General features: G+C 57.3%; 3 protein-coding genes across 7 annotated transcripts; 2 read left to right on the forward strand and 1 right to left on the reverse strand.

Annotated features, from left to right (window-relative positions):
* Positions 1–286: 286 nt before the first annotated feature.
* On the reverse strand, positions 287–8,505 carry PDIK1L (PDLIM1 interacting kinase 1 like). Of its 2 annotated transcripts, none has more exons than XM_083879569.1 (3): positions 8,436–8,505; positions 6,145–6,446; positions 287–3,312 (listed from the first exon to the last, which is right to left on the reverse strand). In XM_083879569.1, exons 2-3 carry the CDS (start codon positions 6,427–6,429, stop codon positions 2,572–2,574), a joined length of 1,026 nt encoding a protein of 341 aa, XP_083735695.1. In that variant the 5' UTR covers positions 6,430–6,446; positions 8,436–8,505; the 3' UTR covers positions 287–2,571. The 2 variants fall into 2 exon arrangements, with proteins under 2 accessions (XP_083735695.1, XP_083735694.1); XM_083879568.1 differs by having other exon boundaries at positions 6,145–7,551; positions 8,436–8,500.
* Positions 8,506–10,637: 2,132 nt separating this feature from the next.
* On the forward strand, positions 10,638–13,966 carry TRIM63 (tripartite motif containing 63). 4 transcript variants are annotated; one of them, XM_083879597.1, is made up of 9 exons: positions 10,638–10,817; positions 10,926–11,092; positions 12,182–12,350; positions 12,607–12,702; positions 12,837–13,070; positions 13,210–13,232; positions 13,363–13,487; positions 13,592–13,669; positions 13,762–13,966. In XM_083879597.1, exons 1-9 carry the CDS (start codon positions 10,659–10,661, stop codon positions 13,773–13,775), a joined length of 1,065 nt encoding a protein of 354 aa, XP_083735723.1. In that variant the 5' UTR covers positions 10,638–10,658; the 3' UTR covers positions 13,776–13,966. The 4 variants fall into 4 exon arrangements, with proteins under 4 accessions (XP_083735723.1, XP_083735724.1, XP_083735725.1 ...); XM_083879598.1 differs by having other exon boundaries at positions 13,765–13,966; XM_083879599.1 differs by having other exon boundaries at positions 13,595–13,669.
* Positions 13,967–15,072: 1,106 nt separating this feature from the next.
* Positions 15,073–17,632, forward strand: SLC30A2 (solute carrier family 30 member 2; the record flags this gene model as incomplete). The annotated part of the gene is made up of 8 exons (XM_083879357.1): positions 15,073–15,122; positions 15,272–15,471; positions 15,692–15,838; positions 16,097–16,250; positions 16,332–16,488; positions 16,677–16,782; positions 16,868–17,002; positions 17,487–17,632. The coding sequence occupies 8 exons, from the start codon at positions 15,073–15,075 to the stop codon at positions 17,630–17,632; spliced, it is 1,095 nt and encodes a 364-aa protein (XP_083735483.1).
* Between the last annotated feature and the right edge of the window lie 569 nt (positions 17,633–18,201).

Below are 18,201 nucleotides of genomic sequence, written 5' to 3' on the forward strand. Positions count from 1 at the left end.
CTGCCCATTCCTGGCACAGCGGACAGGGCTGGGCTCGGGTTTGTTGTGAGTGTAAGAAATTCCAAGAGAAACTCATTTACAGCATCCCCAGTGTGCAGCACCCTCTGTCCAGAGCACTGCTAATTAGAACATGCAAATGAGGTCATGGATAAATAATGATGTTCCCTCACCTTCACTCCTAAGGTTTCCCAGGGCATGTGGGAAGAGCAGGACGCTGTCCCTGGAGGGCAGCACTGACACTGCACTGACTTCAAAGCACTTCCCCATAAAAACTCCTTAAACTTCGTCGAAATTCAAGGTTTTATTTCAAAAACAGTCATGAACTTAATAAATTACACAATAATTTTCCTCATTATAAATTCTCCATAAAATATATTTTACAGTTTTTAAAGAAAAAAAAAACATGGAAAAAAAATCTTTCCCAAGTGCTGAAAAGTGTCTTGACTTTGTGTCACGCTGGTGAATGACCCCGCAGCTGCTACAACAAGGACTTGATTTATTTTCTCAAAACAAACACCTCAGACAACGAAAAAAATCAAAGAGAACACAGAGCTCGAGGACTACCAATGTCACCCAACAGCGAGGATAAGCACCATGAGAGGGATTTCAGGTACCCCCAACCTATAAAGTGGCAATCAGTGCAAAGAAACACTTTGGGAGTCAAACACCCCGAAAATTCCCTGTGCCTGTCCCTCCTTTCTGCCCTGTAGAGGAGCCTCAGGTGGTTCACAGAGCACCTCAGAGGGGAGCAGAGTTATTATGTTATTCTGGTTATAATTTCTGAGTGGGTGAGACAGGGGGACACTCACCCCTTTATTTTTAAGAAGCTCCCGAGTTTAATATGAATTATAAACCCCCTTCAAGGTTTTCTCATCCAGTGACCCTGCTGGGATGTGAGGGCTGGGAGGCAGAGTTGGCACAAGCAAAGTGTGTTTGTCTGAGGATCACTCCCTAAAAGGATGAAATGAAAGAAAAATCACAAGAATTAAAAACTAAGGCCAGCTGGGGGACAGCCACCAGCTCAGACAGCACCAGGTAAGAACCACCTGTGGCCTGTAAAGCCTCAGAAGCTGGGCAGAATCAGAATCCTTTGCTTTTGGAATAAGAAAAACAATCATATTTTGTTTATTTGCACTCAAAGAATAAACACTGAGTGCCCAGAACTGCCAACCCAGCACTAAGAGGAAACAGTATTCAAAAAGCAAATTAAACAAGGAAATACAGCCATTTTCAGGTAAGATTTGGGTGGGGGGAAATGAAATTGAATTTTGTAAAGAAAACTGGCCTTTCCTGCAGCTTTAAAGGCAATTTTAAGACTCTGCTTTTTTCCAAAAGGTCAGACTGGATGGGAAAGGTCAGCCCTGCACCCAAAAGAACAAAGTGCTGTGCTGGTACAAAGAGCTGCAGTGTCAGGTGGCCTCAGTGAAACCTCTCCCAGCCTCAATCTGCTCAGTGCAGCCAGAGCTGGGGATAAGCAGCTTCCAACTGCTCCAAAACCCCCCATTCCTCCCATCTGTGCTTTTAAATAAAGATCACTTCTTTAAAAGGAGGAAAAATGGAAAAAAAACCAAAACAAACAAAAAAACCCAACAACCCAGGCTGCCACCTTTCACACACCTGTGACTGGAGGTGAGAGCCAGGGGACAGAGCCACCCCTGTCCCCTCCTCCCCACTGGATCTGGGGCAGTGCCAGAGAGGAAGGCCATGACTATTGGGATTATTAGTTGGATTCACTTAGTGGGAAAACTGTGCTGCCACCACATTTTGAAGGATTTTAAGATTATGCTGCTGGATTCCCTCATCCATGCTGCCATAAACTGAGGGCACAGAATCCTGCTGAGATAAATCCTCGAGGTGCTATGGGATTATGGACACCAGGGCAAAGAGCATGTTGAGAAAAGGCAGATTAATTGATTAATAAAAACAAAATCAAATGATCAATGACCCAGCCCCCCTGCCAGAACCTGACTGTACATTTTTAATTTGACTCCCTCAGTGATGAGCTCATTAAGCTCTAAGTGCTAAGATCAGCTACGTTAGCACTTTGAAAGCAGCTGATCCCCTTGCATTGCTTTTTTTTGTTTACAAAGTCAAGTCTTTAAAATTAGATAACAAAAATAAATAATAAAGCCATTCAGGCCCGGGGAAGGAGGAGTTTTGTCACCCACCTACTTCACCCAGATTTCTAGCAGACCCCAATCATCCAGACCCACAGCAAATAATTTAAGTGCCACACACTTCCAGTCACTCATATACATAAATATATACACAGATTACATTACAAAGCCTCAAGATTTGCACTGCCAGCATGCAAATCTGTTTTTCTTCTTTTCCATGAGAGTTCCTAATACTGACATAGGAAACTGGAATGTGTGAGACACTCCACGACAGAGTGCTGGAAATCAAGTAGTGTTGGCTCTCGCACCATCCCCCTGCCAGTGCACGCCAAGGAACAGCCTCACTCTGGGATTTCACACCGGGGCCAACTCGACATTCCTGTCAGGAGAGCACAGGGAGGTGGGAAGTCCCCCCTGCAGGTGAGCTGAGGCTCTGCCCGCCGGGCTGAGCCCCTCACGTGTCCCAGCTGCTGTCCTTGAAGGCGATGTTGACCAGCCTGAGCTCCAGCTCGAAGGCGTCGGGCCGGTCCTGCGGGTTGGCCGCCAGCATCTCCTTGATCAGCTGCTTCATCCGGGCGTTCATGGACTTCTTCTTGACGGGGATGAGCAGCTCCATCTTGGGGTTCTCCAGCAGCGCCTCCCCCACGGGCACGATGGCCGTGCCCTGCCGCACGTAACTGCCCAGCAGCTCCTTCTTGGTCTCAGTGTCGATGAAGGTGATCCTCTCCAGCATGGCCCAGATGATGATGCCCAGGGCAAAGATGTCAGCCTTGGCCGTGTAGTGTCCCTCCCACACCTCGGGGGCCATGTAGAAGTCGGTGCCACAGGCCGTGGACAGGAAACACTTGTTGACGTTGACAGGCTCCTCGGGGTTCTGCCCCGAGGCTGAGCACACCTTGCTCAGCCCAAAATCTGCCACTTTGAGCGTGGGCTCGGGGTCGCTGGTGTCCGCCCTGCCCTGGGAGATGAGGATGTTGTCGGGTTTGAGGTCCCTGTGGATGATCTGGTTCTTGTGCAGGAAGGCCAGGGCGCTGCTGAGCTGCAGCATGAAGCTGGTGTTGGTCTTGCGGTTGGGCTTGCGGGACAGCAGGTACTCGTTCATGTCCCCCCCGTCGCAGAAATCCATCACAAACCACAGGTAATAAGCACTTTTGGGGTCAAAGGCTATTTCTCCTTTTAATGAGGTTTCTACAAGCTGCAACGAGGAAAAGAAATGTCGTAACTACCTGATGATTGTGAGGAGGATGTGATGGAAAAAGACATGAAATCAGGATCTTCGTGGAGTGGGGAAATTTAGGTCAGTTACACAGAAGGAATGGTTCCCTCTGGGGCTGGGGAGGCCCTGGCACAGGGGGCCCAGAGAAGCTCTGGCTGCCCCTGGATCCTTGGAAGAGTCCAAGGCCAGGCTGGAGCAACCTGGGATAGTGGAAGGTGTCCCTGCCCACGGGAATGAGATGGGGTTTAAGATCCCTTCCAACCCAGACCATTCTAGAACTGCTTGACCCTCCTCTCAACAATCCAGAGAGCAAGATATTGCAACGGGGGAAACAGAACATGATGCAAACATTTTTATGTAAAAGAGAAAAAAATAAAATCACAATATATTTTCCAGCCTCCTTATCTCCACTCGTGTGGAGCGTATCAAGCTCAGGCTCCTGCCCAGAAGCAGAACTTGACCCTGATAACAGAATTTTTAAAGATACCCAGTGGCCATTGCCCTCCCATCTGTCCCAGCTGGACAGTGTCCCACCCTGACAAAGCCTGTCCCACCCACTTTGCCAACAGCTTTTCGGGATAAACAAAGTTTCACAAGTAACTCCACACGGCTCTATTTATCCATGAGAGATTTTTAAAGCCTGTTCTCCATTCCTGACACATTATTGAATTCCAACAAGTTAACACAGGATCCCTGAACTCAGGAGAACACTGATCTGCAGGCACAGCTGAGCACGGAACACCCTTCCCACCATCATTATCCACATGGTATTTTCAGGAACAAGTTGAACAGCCAGTTCTTACAGCTTCTTCACACAGAAAGCAAAGTAAAACCTGCAATCACTTTTACTAATCCTGTTTACACAACTGCATTTGCCTCTTCAGCTCCTCTGAGGTGGCTCTGGAAGGAAAGTCCTGCAGTTATTTCTGTTAGTAGTAAACCAATGGACACTAAATCAAACTGGCTTTCAAAAATGAAGGGGTGTGTTAATATCTAGAGAAGCATTTTGAAATGCTTTTAAAAGTGACCTTTTCAAGAGAAAAAATGGCAATAATTTACAGCTGTCTTCACAGACCAATTCAACAGTAAATCTATTTTAGAGCTTAAAAATGCCTTCTTTAGGGTTTGTAGTCAGGAATGGGGAGATTAGGGTATCTCAGGAGAGCAGGGAGTCTCCTCTGCCAAGAGGGCACCAACACAGAGTCACAGGAGCTGCACTTGCAGGTGTTGTGAGAATTAAGACAACAAAATCCACCCCCCACATCTGTGACAGTGGCAAAGCACCAGCAGACAAGGCTGATCAAGGACTCAAATTCTACAGATTTGGTTCAGCTGGCACTGAGAATCTGCCCCAGAGCCCTCCAGGAGAGGGTGACAGCCTTTCCTCAGCCTCCTCACACACAGCAGCAGCTCAGCTCTGCACCATCACCTGGCAGAGGCTGAGCCAAGAGGGGTCTGACTGTCCCTGGCTTAGCCCAGGCTGCTCCACAGTGACCCTGCCAGTCAGCTCAGCTCAGCTCTGCCCTTTGCTCCTCTCCCTGCAGCAGCAAAACAATCCCTGCTGTTTGCACCTGGCAGGTCCCTGTGCCAGCTGCTCCCCAGCTCCACATCCCAGCCAGTGCTGGGGGTCAGCTGGGAGCTCTCCCCACCTTGCAGCTCCACCCCGGGGCTGCTGAGGCTCCTCCCTGCACACTCTGAGCTGGAAGCAGCCCCTGGCAGCTCCACTAAAAGCACCAAGGCAAGGCTCTGACTTCTCCCCCTGGCTGGCCAGTGTTGTGTTAGCCTAATCCTTTCATGAGAACAAGTCAGGAACAGCTCCCAGGCCACAGGGAGTTGGCAGAGCTGGGAATCCTGGTTCTCAGGCTCAGCCAGCACTGGGCAGGGCTGTGCACCAACAAAGGGGCCACACCAGACAGCAGGAGTGACATTGAAAACTGAAATAACAACAACTGACTAGAGACAACACAGCAAACACTGAGCAGGCTGCTGGCTTCTTAAACCAGAGACACAAATTTCTGCCTGAGGGTGATTTATACTTAGGGCTGTTTCTTGACAAGGGAATTAATTAGATTGCCTTTCAGTGTCTTTCCATCTTCAAATATACACATCTTCAGACTTAAAGGACACTTTCAGAGTGATATGCATTCCCTCATTTATACCTCTAGCACTCTTTGAAAAGATTAATAGTTATTTATTAAAAAAAATAAAACCAGCTCATGATGTGCTACCAAACTGATTCTTGTCTCTGAAAGAATTTTAAGCGTTGGCTTCCAATAAATCAAGACACTGATTTCCTCTTCCAAGGATACCCAGGATGGAACTCCTCCAACCTCTGTCCCAGGACAGAATGCTCTTTAACCTGCAGCTGCCAAGAACTCCACAGCCTGCACCTCCCCTGGGCTTCACCTGCAGGGCTTCCTCAAATTATCAAAGCAGATTTGCATTAAATACAAATTCTGGGCTCTTTTAGAGCAACACAGCGTCAAACCCGAAATCCAGGTGACTGTTATGTGCTGTTTTTTAAAAAAACTGTTAAACTCTGGGTGTCAGCAGTACATACAATCCCCTGGCCTAACTGAGCACAGCTCAAATCCCTGGGCTGCCCCACCTCCTTTCCCCCAGCTCCACATCTCTGTCAAATCAAAGAGCTCAGTTAAATTTTTTAAATTTAAAGATTTCTGTTAAACTCTGCATGTCAGCAGTGCACACTGGCCTAGCTGAGCACAGCTCAAACCCCTGGGCTGCCCCACCTCCTTCCCCCCAGCTCACGGTCACCGATTCCTTCCACCCCATCCCCTCGGCCTCGAGTACCTGTAAGTACAGGGAGGAGCTGGAGCCATGGGACATCTTCTGCACCATGCCATCTTTCTGCAAGATGCACTCCTCCAGGTGAATGACGTTGGGGTGCTGGCTCTTGATACTGCTAAGGGCCCAGAACTCGCGCAGAGCCAGTTCCACGTTCTCGGGAGCGTGGCACCGGATCTTTTTCACGGCCACGCGGGCACAGGTCCTCCTGACGACCGCTTCGTACACCACACCATAACTGCCACGACCAACCTCCCGAATTAGATCGTACTTAGGCTGGCTACTCACCATCTTCAAGAGCAAAGGTTCTGGGGAAGGGGGAAAAACCCACACAGCTAAAACTTAGGCACAGGAACCGGGCTGTATTTTCCCCCCCTAGGGGCCTGCCCAGAGCCCGCCGTTAACGGGGGGTCAGCGCTAGAACATTCCAGAAGCTCCTCCATAAAACCTGCAACCTGTTGCCACACACACAGACCAAGTGAAAGTGAAATCACATCTTTTCGGTTAAAAATTTCAAAGGCAGCCCGGCGTGTTCAAGGTGGCAACAATTCAGACCTAGGCTGGCAGAGGGCCGAGGCAGGGCTATGGAGAACACTCCTGCTCCTGCTCTGCTCCCTCGGGGTCTTCCGTGAGCATCTGCAGGAATAAGAGGAGGGTGTCATGCTCCCCATCCAGCCTGGAGAGCACTGCAGGTCCCAGCAGCAGCCCCTGCTTGGGCAGTACACAGATTTTTAATCGACTGCCTTTTTGTGGAGGTGACTGCAGGAGCAAATGTTTCTGTTATAATTAAGCTGTTTCACTCAGAGAAGAGAAAGCTTCAATCACTCCCCGTTTATTTTTTTGAGGTGACTGATTTTTTTCACCAAGCCTCCTCAGCATGAGGAATCTACAGTTATGAAAAGTTAAAAAGGATTACTGATTGCAGAAGTTTGCAGCCAGCATCTAACTTTCACTTTTGCTCAACAGAGCAAGGACAAAAGTTAAGTTATTGCTCTGAAAGTGAAATGAGAGACACATAAACAACAACAAAAAAAAAACAACAGAAGGAGAAAAAAACCCAAAAGCACCAAACCCTGCTGCAGATTTATGACCCTCCCTGCACTACAAGATTGCAAACCAAACACCAGCACCACCTTCATACAACCAAACTAAAACTGGACACTGACTAGAGACAGCAGCAAATTAAAATAAAAAAAAAAATAAAAGCTTGACTAGCCAAAGATCACTGGTCAAACAGAATGAAACGCAAAACCAAAAGTAAATAAATAAATAAAATCACACTGATAGATCAGAACTACAATAGCTTTAAGACAGCCAGTGATCAAGGTAATTCTGTTTATGTCAGGCAATAAGGACCACATTGAAACGGCCTGTTATTAGTAGGAAGCTTTCAAGTATTTCCACTGCTTTAAGCTTTTTTTTATTTTAAGGAAAAAAAAAAAAAAAAGGAAAAAGAGAGAGAAAAAAGGTATCATCAGTGTCAGGCAATGCTACAGAGATATTTTAACCTTTCAGCAAAGCTGCGTGATGGACATTTGCAGTAAGGTTTTGAACCAAGGTGTGACGTGTGTGAGGAACGCGCTACCAGGAGAATCCACTCAGTGATGGGCCGAGGCTGCACCTTTACAGGGCTGAGCTCCAGATTAGAGCCCGGACATTGCCATCTCATGGGCCAACAAGGGCCGGAGCTGTAATTTCCCCAGCGGACAAATAACTCCGGGGGAAAACAGCGCGCTGCTTTCCTCACACAGGGCACACCGGGCTCCGAGCGGGCACACGACGTCCCCCCGTGTGGGGAGCCGGCTGTCACCGCGGCCGTGTCACCGAGCCGAGCCCCGGGGCTGCCCCGGGCTGTCACCGCGGCCCCGTCACCGAGCCGAGCCCCGGGGCTGCCCCGGCCCCGCTCCGGCCCCGCGGTGCCGCCCCAGCGCTGCGGGGCTCCGGGCCTGGCCGGGCCACACCGGGCCGGGGCCCCCGCTCGCTCCTGCGGGCCCGGCCAGCGCCGCTCGCCGCGTTAACGGCGGCGATTATGGAATAATAGGAATATATAAATAATAGAGATAACAGAGATAATATTAATGCACCCCTCCTGCTGCGGGCGGCCGCACCGGGCCCCCACCTGCGGCTGTGGAGGGAAGCACCGGAGCACCGCTCTCCCCAGAGGGGGGACGATGCTGGCCCGCCGGGCCGTGCCCGCGGGCCCCCCCCAGCCTGCAGCGTGGATCCCGCCCTGCTACAACCCCCCGGGGGCCGGGGAGAACGTGGGGCCGCCCCCGGGCCGGGAAAAGCCGCGTTACCTCAGCGCCGCCGCCGCCGCCGCCCGGCCGCCATCTTAGGGCTGCGCTCCGCCCGCCCGCCTTCCTCAGCGCGGCCACGCCCACCCCGCCACGCCCACCAGCCTGGTCACGCCCACTCCGGGCAAAGCGCCCTGTGATTGGTCAGCAAAGGGGCGGGGCGGGGCGAGCGCGGTGAGCGTTTAATTGCATTAATTAATCAATTAATTAATTAAATTTCTGTTTATTTAATTAGGAAGGAATTGTTGCCTGTGAGGGTGAGGAGGCCCTGGCACAGGGTGCCCAGAGAAGCTGTGGCTGCCCCTGGATCCCTGGCAGTGCCCAAGGCCAGGCTGGACACTGGGGCTGGAAGCAGTGTCCCTGCCATGGCAAGGGTGGCTCTGGATGCGATTTAAGGTCCTTCCAAAACAAACAATTCCGGGACTCTATCATTTATTGCTTGGCATCCAGAAAAAAATCAGTACAGCTCCTCTCGCCCTTGGTTGTGCTCTGGCTTTGTGTGGCAGTGACACAAGAGCCATCGCCCCTCTCTGTTCCCAGTTCTGTGCCATGTCCCCTTTCCTCCCCAGGCTGCAGGGCTGGAAGTGTCCCCCATGCCCAGGAGCTGGTGGCTCCTGTCACACGTCCTGCTGTCTCCTCAACCATTGCAAAGCCATTACAGGGACATTTTGGGGGAAGCCAGGGCCACCTACTGCTCAGAGCCCTTTGAAGACCAAGCAGAGGGAGATTCATTGCTGTAGTGGGCTCTCCAGGGTTAATTGGGAAGGATCCCAGGGGTGATCAGTGCCCTGGGCCCTGCCTAAGCTGTCCCAAGCCAATTAGGGGCCAACGAGCCCCTTGTGGGTTCGGAAAGCTGCTTAGGGCATTACATCCCCTCCGTTTCTGTGAATCCCCTTAACTGAGTCCAGAAGCAATTAGTTAATCAATGTCACCCAGGGCAGGGCCAGGTCTGGGCAGGGTCGCACCCCTGCGTGCCCTCCCGGGTGCCCGGCCAGGCCTGTCCTCCTGCCAGAGCCTCCCTGGCAGAGCCCCAAGTGCCAGAACGGGAACAATTTTGCAAGATGTGCCTGGCGGGTCCCGGCACAGTCACTTGCTCCACATGTGAGCCAGGGCGGAAGGAGCTCCAAAACAGCTGGGCATGGAGAGGAGGGGGTCGGTGCACCGTGTGCCTGTGCATCCAGGTGCCCGTGTGTCACACCTCCATGTACCTGTGCATCCATTTATCCGTGTACCTGTGCATCCATTTATCCGTGTACCCGTGCATCCCTGCATCCCTGCACACCTCCACCTGTGCACCCAGGTACCCCTGCACCCCCTCCTGCCCGCAGACCCTGTGGGCACTCAGCTGCCACCACCCTGCCCCACCCTGTCCCCCCATCCTGCCCCATCTGTGCCAAGGGTAGGGTTACCCTCTGTTGATGCAGCTGCCCGTGCTGACAGCCCTCCCTGTGGCCAGCGCTGGCCTCGGGCCAGCCAGCTGGGCATGATGTCCAGGGCTGTTTTCATCCAGGGCTGTGCCCCCCCAGCCATTTCTGGGTCAGTTTTTGAACCCCAGCAGCGGAGCCAGCTGGGTCACGGCTGTGACATCTCTGTGGGGAGCAGCCTGAGCAGCCCCTGCTGTGTCTGGGGTCACAGAGGAGCCCCCCAGCTCCTGCCTGGGGAGGGGACACCTCGCTGCATGTGCCAGGCATGGGGGCTGCCTCTCCCCGGAGCTGCCTGTCCCCTCCAAGCACACAGGGAGCCACTGGTGAGGTGTGTTTGTAATCCAGCAGTGATCGTGTTTTGGGTGGGGAAAGGGACAAACTCTGTTTAAGCCACCCCCTGGTGCACCTGGCCCAGCCCTGCCTGATTTCTGGAACCACCACAATGTCCTAATGCCCACGGGGTTGTTGTTTGCCCCTCCTTGCCCCACTCTGATGCTGTTTTGGGGTCCCTGCTGGTCTCAGGATGTGCAATCCCTCGGCCGGGGGGCAGAGCCCGGCCCTGTTTACCCCGCAGCTCGGGTTTGGGCATGTCCCCGGCACGGGCGGGCAGCGCCTCCTGGACAGCCTGTGCCCGTCTTGTTTACCGGCCCTCCCCGATGGTTCAGCGCCGTGTGACAGGTGCTGTCCCCGGACACCCGACACCGGCGGGATGGGGCTCCGCGTGACAGAGAGCCATTTATAAATAGCGGGCCGAGGGGTGCCGGCAGCGAGAGCGCTGAGAGGAGACAGCACTGACGAGCCCATGGACTTCCAAGCCGGGATCCTGCAGGATGGCAGCCCCATGGAGAGCCTGGAGAAGCAGCTCATCTGCCCCATCTGCCTGGAGATGTTCAGCAAGCCGGTGGTGATCCTGCCCTGCCAGCACAACCTCTGCCGCAAGTGCGCCAACGACGTCTTCCAGGTGAGGCAGGGTCCCCATGGGGTTCCCTCCCTGTGCCCGGGCTGGGGGGCTCTGGGGTGTTGTGGGGATACTGATGGACCCCCCCTGATGTTCACCTTCCCCTCCCAGGCCGCCAACCCGTACTGGCAGGGCCGGAGCAGTGTGATTTCGGGGGGCCGGTTCCGGTGCCCCTCGTGCCGCCACGAGGTGCTGCTGGATCGCCACGGCGTCTACGGGCTGCAGAGGAACCTGCTCGTGGAGAACATCATCGACATCTACAAGCAGGAGTGCTCCAGGTGGGCGCAGGCAGCCGTGGCTGGGGGGGACATGGGGATATGGGGAAACGGGGACACGGGGATGGCTCCCTGCCGTGCCCCAGCACCAGCACGGAGACCCCAAAGATTGCACCTGGGGGCCTTTCTGCTCAGTGATCCCCAATCCAAACCTTCTCCTGACTCAAATCTTCCTCCCTCGACCAAAATCTTCCTCCCCAGACCCAAAACTTCCTCCCTGGCCCCAATTCTCCCCTCTGTCCAGAGCAGTTTGTGCCTCTGCCTGTCCCAGGGGGATGGCAGGCCCAGGGGGGTGGTGGCAGCTGCTGCCCCCCGAGGCTCTTGCTGGAACATTCGGAGGGAGATAAGAGGTGTGGGGAAGGAATCCAGGCTCTGTTCATGACAACAGGCACCGAGGCTGATAAGGGACAGAGGGACAGTTTGGGGGGGCCCAGTGGGTACAAACATGAAGCTGGGGGGACACAGAGGGGTCACAGGCTCTCGAGGCAGAGCAGTGGCCCCGGCCAAATTCCCTGGAGTGCTGTAAATATTGTGTGAGAGCCATGGGGACGGGGACGATGGCACGTGGCAGGTGTCCCTGGCTGCCGGGGGGGCTGGGGGTCCCAGGCCTGTCCCTGTTTCAGAGCCTTGGCTTGTCCCCATGTCCTCCTTACTGTGGATGGGACAATGGAGCTGCTGCCCCTGTCTGGGACCCCCCTGGGGGTTTCTGGGTGTCCTCACCCTGGTCACACGATGGGTGACAATAAATCTGGGCAGCACAAGGCTAAAATTAGGCACTGGTGCAGTGCCTCTGGATTGCAGCCCCCCTGTCCCCAGTGCCACCCGCTGCCATGCCTGGAGCCACAGTGGCCTAAACTGGGACATACTGGGGTTTACAGGGGCACAGAGATTTACAGTGGCTCCCAAAGGAGCAGCTGTGGGGTTATGCCAGAATCTGGCCTCTTTCCTGGGGACCTCATTTTGGGGTGACAGTGGGGGTGACGCTGCAGTGGGGACACCGTGGTGGCAGGGGTGTCCCTGCAGCGGGGACGTCACCCTGGTGTGGATGTCACTGTGATGGGGACGTCACCGTGGCCGTGCCACCCTCTCCAGCAGGCCACTGAAAAAGGGAGAGCACCCCATGTGCAAGGAGCACGAGGACGAGCGGATCAACATCTACTGCGTCACCTGCGAGGTGCCCACCTGCTCCATGTGCAAAGTCTTCGGTGCCCACAAGGACTGCGAGGTGGCCCCGCTGCAAACCGTCTTCCAGGGACAGAAGGTGCCCGGGGGGGGACCCGGGGGGGCTGCGGGGGGACACGGGGATGTGCTGAGCTGGGACAGTCACAAATAACCCCGGCATGGCTCATGGGGTATTAATAGCCCCCGGGTGACTGTGCCCAGGAGACAGACTATATTTAGAGCAGCTGCGGCTGGTGAGGGATGTGGGGACAAGCAATGCCCAGCCCGTCCCCTTGCAGGGGTGGGAGAAGTTCCTGTCTCCACAGGATTTAAAACTTCTCTCTGTCCCTCACCAGACTGAGCTGAACAATTGCATCTCCATGCTGGTGGCGGGGAATGACCGGATCCAGACCATCATCTCCCAGCTGGAGGACTCCTGCCAGAGCACCGAGGTGAGGAAAGGGGGAAAAGGAGCCCCCCAAAAGCCGGGCACGGCCGGGAGTGGAGTGGAGCCCACGGAGCAGGGAAGCCTTGGGATGCTGAGGTGCCGGAAGGACGCAGGGGTGACATCCCCTTGTCCCCGCAGGAGAACAGCGAGGCGGCCAAGCGGGAGCTCTGTGCTCGCTTTGACGCCCTGGCGGCGCTGCTGGAGGAGAAGAAGGCGGAGCTGCTGCAGCGCATCTCGCAGGAGCAGGCGGACAAGACCGCCTTCATCCAGAGCCTCATCTGCCAGTACAAGGAGCAGCTGGAGAAGTCGAGCCGGCTGGTGGAGACGGCCATCCAGGCGGCCGAGGAGACCGGGGGGGCCGCCTTCCTCATGGTGAGCCCCCCAAACCTGCCCCCTCCCCGCTGTGCCCGATGGGGTCCTGCTGTGGGGGGTGACCTGGTGGCTGCTGTGGCTTCACTCACCTCCTTCTCCTCCCTCTTCTCCTTCTCCTTCCCCTTCTCTCTCTCCACAGAACGCCAAGCAGCTCATAAAAACGTAAGTGCTCAGACTGGGGCAATCTCCGCGATCCACGGGCAGGGCTCGGCGGGTGGGGGATGCCCTGACCCCCTGCCCTGGTGCCCCACGAGGGGACAGGGACACACCTGTCCGTGCTCTCCCTGTCCAGGATCGTGGAGGCCTCCAAGGGTGGTCGCCTGGACAAGATCGAGCAGGGCTACGAGAGCATGGACGCCTTCACCGTGAGCCTGGACCACCTCACCGAGGCCGTCCACGCCTTGGACTTCGACCCCGGTAATTCACCCCCCAGCGCCCCTTTACCGACCCCCACCCAGCTGCTGCTGACACTCGCTGCTTTTCCTGGTGGCTCCTGGTGACCTTTGGCCTCTTGTTTGCAGCAGAGGAAGATGAGGAATACTTTGATGGGGAGGAAGAAGAGGGGGAAGAGGACGCAGCGCCCGAGAGGACAATGATGGGTAAGGGGACCCACCTCCCCAGGACCCTCCAGCACCCACAGGGGAGCTTTGGGGGCTTGGACCCTCCTTGACCACCCCATCCTCTCCCTCAGCAGCTTCCCTGTAGCCACAGCAACGTTGCCGGCGCGGGAGAAACGCCCCCGGGCACAGGATGTCCGGCGACGAATTTGGGATGGGGAGGGACACACGGCAGGGCCCGGCGGCCTGGGGAGCCGGCGCCTGCTCCAGCACAGGACACTTTTCTATACGGGTGCAAATAGGACAATTCCGCACGTTTTATAATTCCCTTGTTTTGTATATAATTGTCACGGATTTGAAATTTGTGTATTTTGTAAAGAAAACTGCGGCTCCGGGTGGTCATTTCCCTCCTCGCCTCTTGCTCTCGGCTCACCGGGCCCGCTGTGGGCACTGGGGGTGGGTTTGCCAGGCTGGTGCCATCACTGGTGCCATCACCAGTGTCCCTGCCAGCACCCGGCGTGGCACAGGGACACCTCCGGTCCAGCTCTTCATTTCCAGCCTCATTAGCACCTCTGGCAGTGCTGGCAGCCGCTCCTGGCTGCCTGCCCGGGATGTAACAGGTCGGCACCCGGCAGGATTTATCTCCTGGGGATGGGATGCCCTGCCCAGAGCTTGCCCTGGGATGGGGATGTGAAACAGGGGGGCTGAGGAAGCTCCAGGCTGGGCCAGCCCCCCCAAATGGGGATGGTCTTGGCCTCGAGCTGCTGGTTTGCTGCTGACTGAGCTCAAAAATACACCTCGTATGAAAAAAAATACACCATAAATGCAAATAGGCATCCTAAATGCAAAAGTACCCCATAAATGCTCTTCTCCTGCAAAAACATAAGTCCTGCTCAGCGGGGGCCAATGGGGAAACTGAGGCAGCACCCAGAGCTGAGCCACAAGGGCAATTAGCCCCAGGGTAATTAACGCTGCTCACCCAGGGTGGGGGGCGGGAGTCCCCGCTGTGGAAGGAGGTCCAGGTTCATCCATCACACGGCTGGGTCTAAACTAGGGGGCTCCGAGGGCTCCCCGAAGCGGGGAGGGGCGGGGGGGTCACCGTGTGCCTTTGGGGGGGACATGGGGATGTTCCATCCCCCTCTGCCCCAGGTGCCGCAGCCAAGCCGGGTGTGCAGCTCCCGGGGGCGCTCGGGGGGGGTCCCAGAGGAATCCCCCCACTCCGGCAGCCCCCCGGGGGGCGGGCAGGGGGCCCAGCCCGGGGCAGGCACCGCGGGCGCTTTGCAGCCGGCTTGGCCGTCCCTCCTCCAGCCGGGATTTGCACACGAATCCCGGCTCTTCACACGAGCCGAGGCCACCGGCTGCCACCAGCGCCGGCCACACGCCGGGGTCACCGCGCCGACCCCCGCCCAGCCGAGGAGAGGAGGAGGAGGAGGAGGAGGAGGAGGATGGCACCTGGCGAAGAGAAGCGGCACCTCCTGAGCGACGGCCCGGGCGGGTACGGGGGTGCCGGGGGGGGGCTGGGGATGCCGTGCCCTCTCTTTGCTGTGCGGGTCCCGAGTGGGGTCTGGCCGGGGAACGGGCTGGGGGGGAGCATTCAGGGTCCGAGCCGCTCTCCCAGGTCCTGCCAGCCCCTTCTCCCGGCAGGTCCTACGTGGGGGCTGCGCAGAAGGACGGGCACAACGCGGCGCGGGGACAGGAGCCCGCCCTGGAGCTGGGGACACGGCGGGGCCGGCACTGCCACACGCGGGGGACCCGCGGCCACCCCGGCCAGCAGCAGCGGGCGCGCAGGAAGCTCTACCTGGCCGCCGGCATCTGCCTCTTCTTCATGGTGGGGGAAGCCCTGGGTGAGTGCTTGGGGTGGTCCCCGTGGGGTCACCCCGAGGGGCTGCCCAGAGCCCCTCTTGTCCTGAGTCCCTGCTGTGGGCGCGGCCAGAGCTCCCTGTTGGTTTGCTGTGGGTCAAAACACCCAGTGGGACCCGGCTGTGGCATGGGCTGAGCTGATCTGTGCCCAGCTCGGGGCAGGACCCCTGCAAAGTCCTCCCCATAACCCCCTGATGTCCGCAGGTGGGTACCTGGCACACAGCCTGGCCATCCTGACAGACGCTGCCCACCTCCTGACCGACTTTGCCAGCATCATGATCAGCCTCTTTGCACTCTGGGTGTCCTCACGGCCCCCCACCAAAACCATGAATTTCGGATGGTACCGGGCAGGTAATGCCGTGGCACCACCCTGGGGATGCCATCAGAGCCCCCTGAGTGGACCAGGGGCTTTGGGGTGCCCTGAGGGGCCTGGGGAGCCCTGGCACAGTCCTGGCACCATGAAGAAGGCAAGGCAGAGGCGCTGCCAGCCCTGTGCAAGGAGCATCCCCAGGGCTGGGTGTCCCCACTGTGCCCCAGCACTGCCGGGGAGCCGGGAATGGTGCTGGGGATGGCAGGGAAGTGAAGCAGCAATGGGGGATCTTTCCACAGAAATCCTGGGCGCTCTGCTCTCCGTGCTCTCCATCTGGGTGGTGACGGGGGTCCTGGTCTACCTGGGGGCCCAGCGCCTGCTCTCGGGTGACTACGACATCGAGGGCGGGGTCATGCTCATCACCTCCGCCTGCGCCGTGGCCGTCAACATCGTGTAAGTGCGGCCCCTGCCCTCCCGGGGTGTCCCCTCCCTGAGCCTGGTGGCCCTGGGGTGTCACCGGTGCCCTGCCCGCAGGATGGGGGTGGCTCTGCACCAGACGGGCCACGGGCACAGCCACGGGGCAGGCGGCGAGCAGCCCAACCCCAGCGTCCGTGCTGCCTTCGTCCACGTGGTGGGGGACCTGCTGCAGAGCGTCGGCGTCCTCATCGCCTCCTACGTCATCTTCTTCAAGGTCTGGGTGGGGCTGGGGGAAAGGGGGTGCTGGGGACACGGGGACAGCAGCTCCAGACAGCTGTGGCCAGGCACAGGGCCAGACAGAGAGGGCTGTGTGCCCGCCCTGCTGGTCCCCATGGGGATTTGGGGTGAGGTGAGGGTACCAGGGGGGCCTCACCCCCTCCCACCCCATCCCACCCCCTCCAGCCCGAGTACAAGTTCGTGGATCCCATCTGCACCTTCCTCTTCTCGGCGCTGGTGCTGGGGACAACGCTGACCATCCTCCGCGACGTCCTCCTCGTCCTCATGGAGGGTAGGGACCCCCGGGGTGGGCTCTGGGCTGTGGGGTCACCCATGGGTGCTGTGTCCCTGCAGCTCCCGTGGCTCTGCCTCCTCAGGAACCCCCAAAGGGATGGATTTCAACGCGGTGCAGGAGACGCTGCTGGCGGTGAGGGGAGTGGAGGCCGTGCACAGCCTGCACATCTGGGCTCTGACAGCAGCACAGCCGCTGCTCTCGGTGCACATCGCCATCAGTGAGTGTCACACCGGGGGGACAGGGGGGACAGGGCCCTGCTCTTGGTGTGCATGGCCATCAGTGAGTGTCACACCGGGGGGACAGAGGTGGCAGGGCCACTGCTCTTGGTGTGCAGTGTCACCACGGAGGGGACAGGGGTGCCAGAACTGCTGCTCTCGGTGCACATCGCCATCAGTGAGTGTCACACCGCGGGGACAGGGGGGACAGGGCCACTGTTCTCAGTGCACATTGCCACCAGTGTCACCACCGGGGGGACAGGGATGTCAGGGTCACTGCTCTTGGTGCACATCGCCGTCAGTGAGTGTCAAAACAGGGGTCAGGGATGCCAGGGCCACTGCTCTCTGTGTGCGTGGCCATCAGTGTCACCACGGGGGGGACAGGGGTGCCAGAGCCCTGCTCTCGGCCACCAGTGAGTGTCCCAGTGTTGGGCGGGGAGGGTCAGGGTTTCCCGGCCCCGCCATCCCCACATTTTCCCCTGGCAGATGCAGCCGCCAGCGCGCAGGAGGTGCTGGAGGAGGCCAGCTCCCGGCTGCAGGGCACCTTCCGCTTCCACACCACCACCATCCAGGTGGAGAGCTACTCCGAGGAGATGCGGGACTGCCGGGAGTGCCAGCCCCCCCGCGACTGACTCCCGCCCTCGCGTCCCGGGGGCACGTTTTATGTGTGGAAAATAAAGCCGAGCACACGGGGGTGTGGGGGGATGTTGGGTCTGGGTGTTATCTCCGCTATCTGTGGCAGCCAAGGACAGACCCGGGGCTGTGGCAGCCTGAGGGCAGCTGTTGGAGGCCAGCGACCCAATATTCCCTATTTCTATTCAGCTGGGAGGAAAGACAGCTGAAACACTCCTTTTCCCTTCTCCGGGGAACGCTGCGAGGCAATGGGGTGCTGGGCTGCCCAGGGGCTGTGCAGACACAGCTGGAGGGAGGGAGGGAGGTCACACACACCTCTTATCGCTCCTCTGTTTGCCCTCGCGGAGGTGAAGGACTCTCTCTCCCCGCAGGGCTGGGGGGGTTGCCCGGGTTATTCCCAGGGTGCCGGTGGCAGAAGCGTTGGAGCACCCAAAAGCTGGTGTTCCCAGCGCTCCCAATGTCCCCGGTGCTTCTCCCACATCCCACGGCCACCATCCGGATCCTGCCTCTCCACCCTCCTTTATTGCACTGGTAAAACCCAATAACGAGTAAAACCCCGTCAGCAGCG

This window comes from Zosterops lateralis (genome assembly GCF_965231275.1).
Source record: "Zosterops lateralis genome assembly, chromosome: 28".
NCBI classification, from domain to species: Eukaryota; Metazoa; Chordata; class Aves; order Passeriformes; family Zosteropidae; genus Zosterops; species Zosterops lateralis.

Bases quoted from the DNA above. Each gene is read 5' to 3' on its own strand.
- PDIK1L (XM_083879569.1), bottom strand. From the start codon at position 6,429: ATGGTGAGTAGCCAGCCTAAGTACGATCTAATTCGGGAGGTTGGTCGT. The intron at 3,313-6,144 runs GTACTCGAGGCC...TCCTCGTTGCAG, and splicing joins GCTCCTCCCTGTACTTACAG to CTTGTAGAAACCTCATTAAA.
- TRIM63 (XM_083879597.1), top strand. From the start codon at position 10,659: ATGGACTTCCAAGCCGGGATCCTGCAGGATGGCAGCCCCATGGAGAGC. The intron at 13,071-13,209 runs GTGAGCCCCCCA...CTCTCTCCACAG, and splicing joins GGGGGGCCGCCTTCCTCATG to AACGCCAAGCAGCTCATAAA. The intron at 13,233-13,362 runs GTAAGTGCTCAG...CTCCCTGTCCAG, and splicing joins GCCAAGCAGCTCATAAAAAC to GATCGTGGAGGCCTCCAAGG.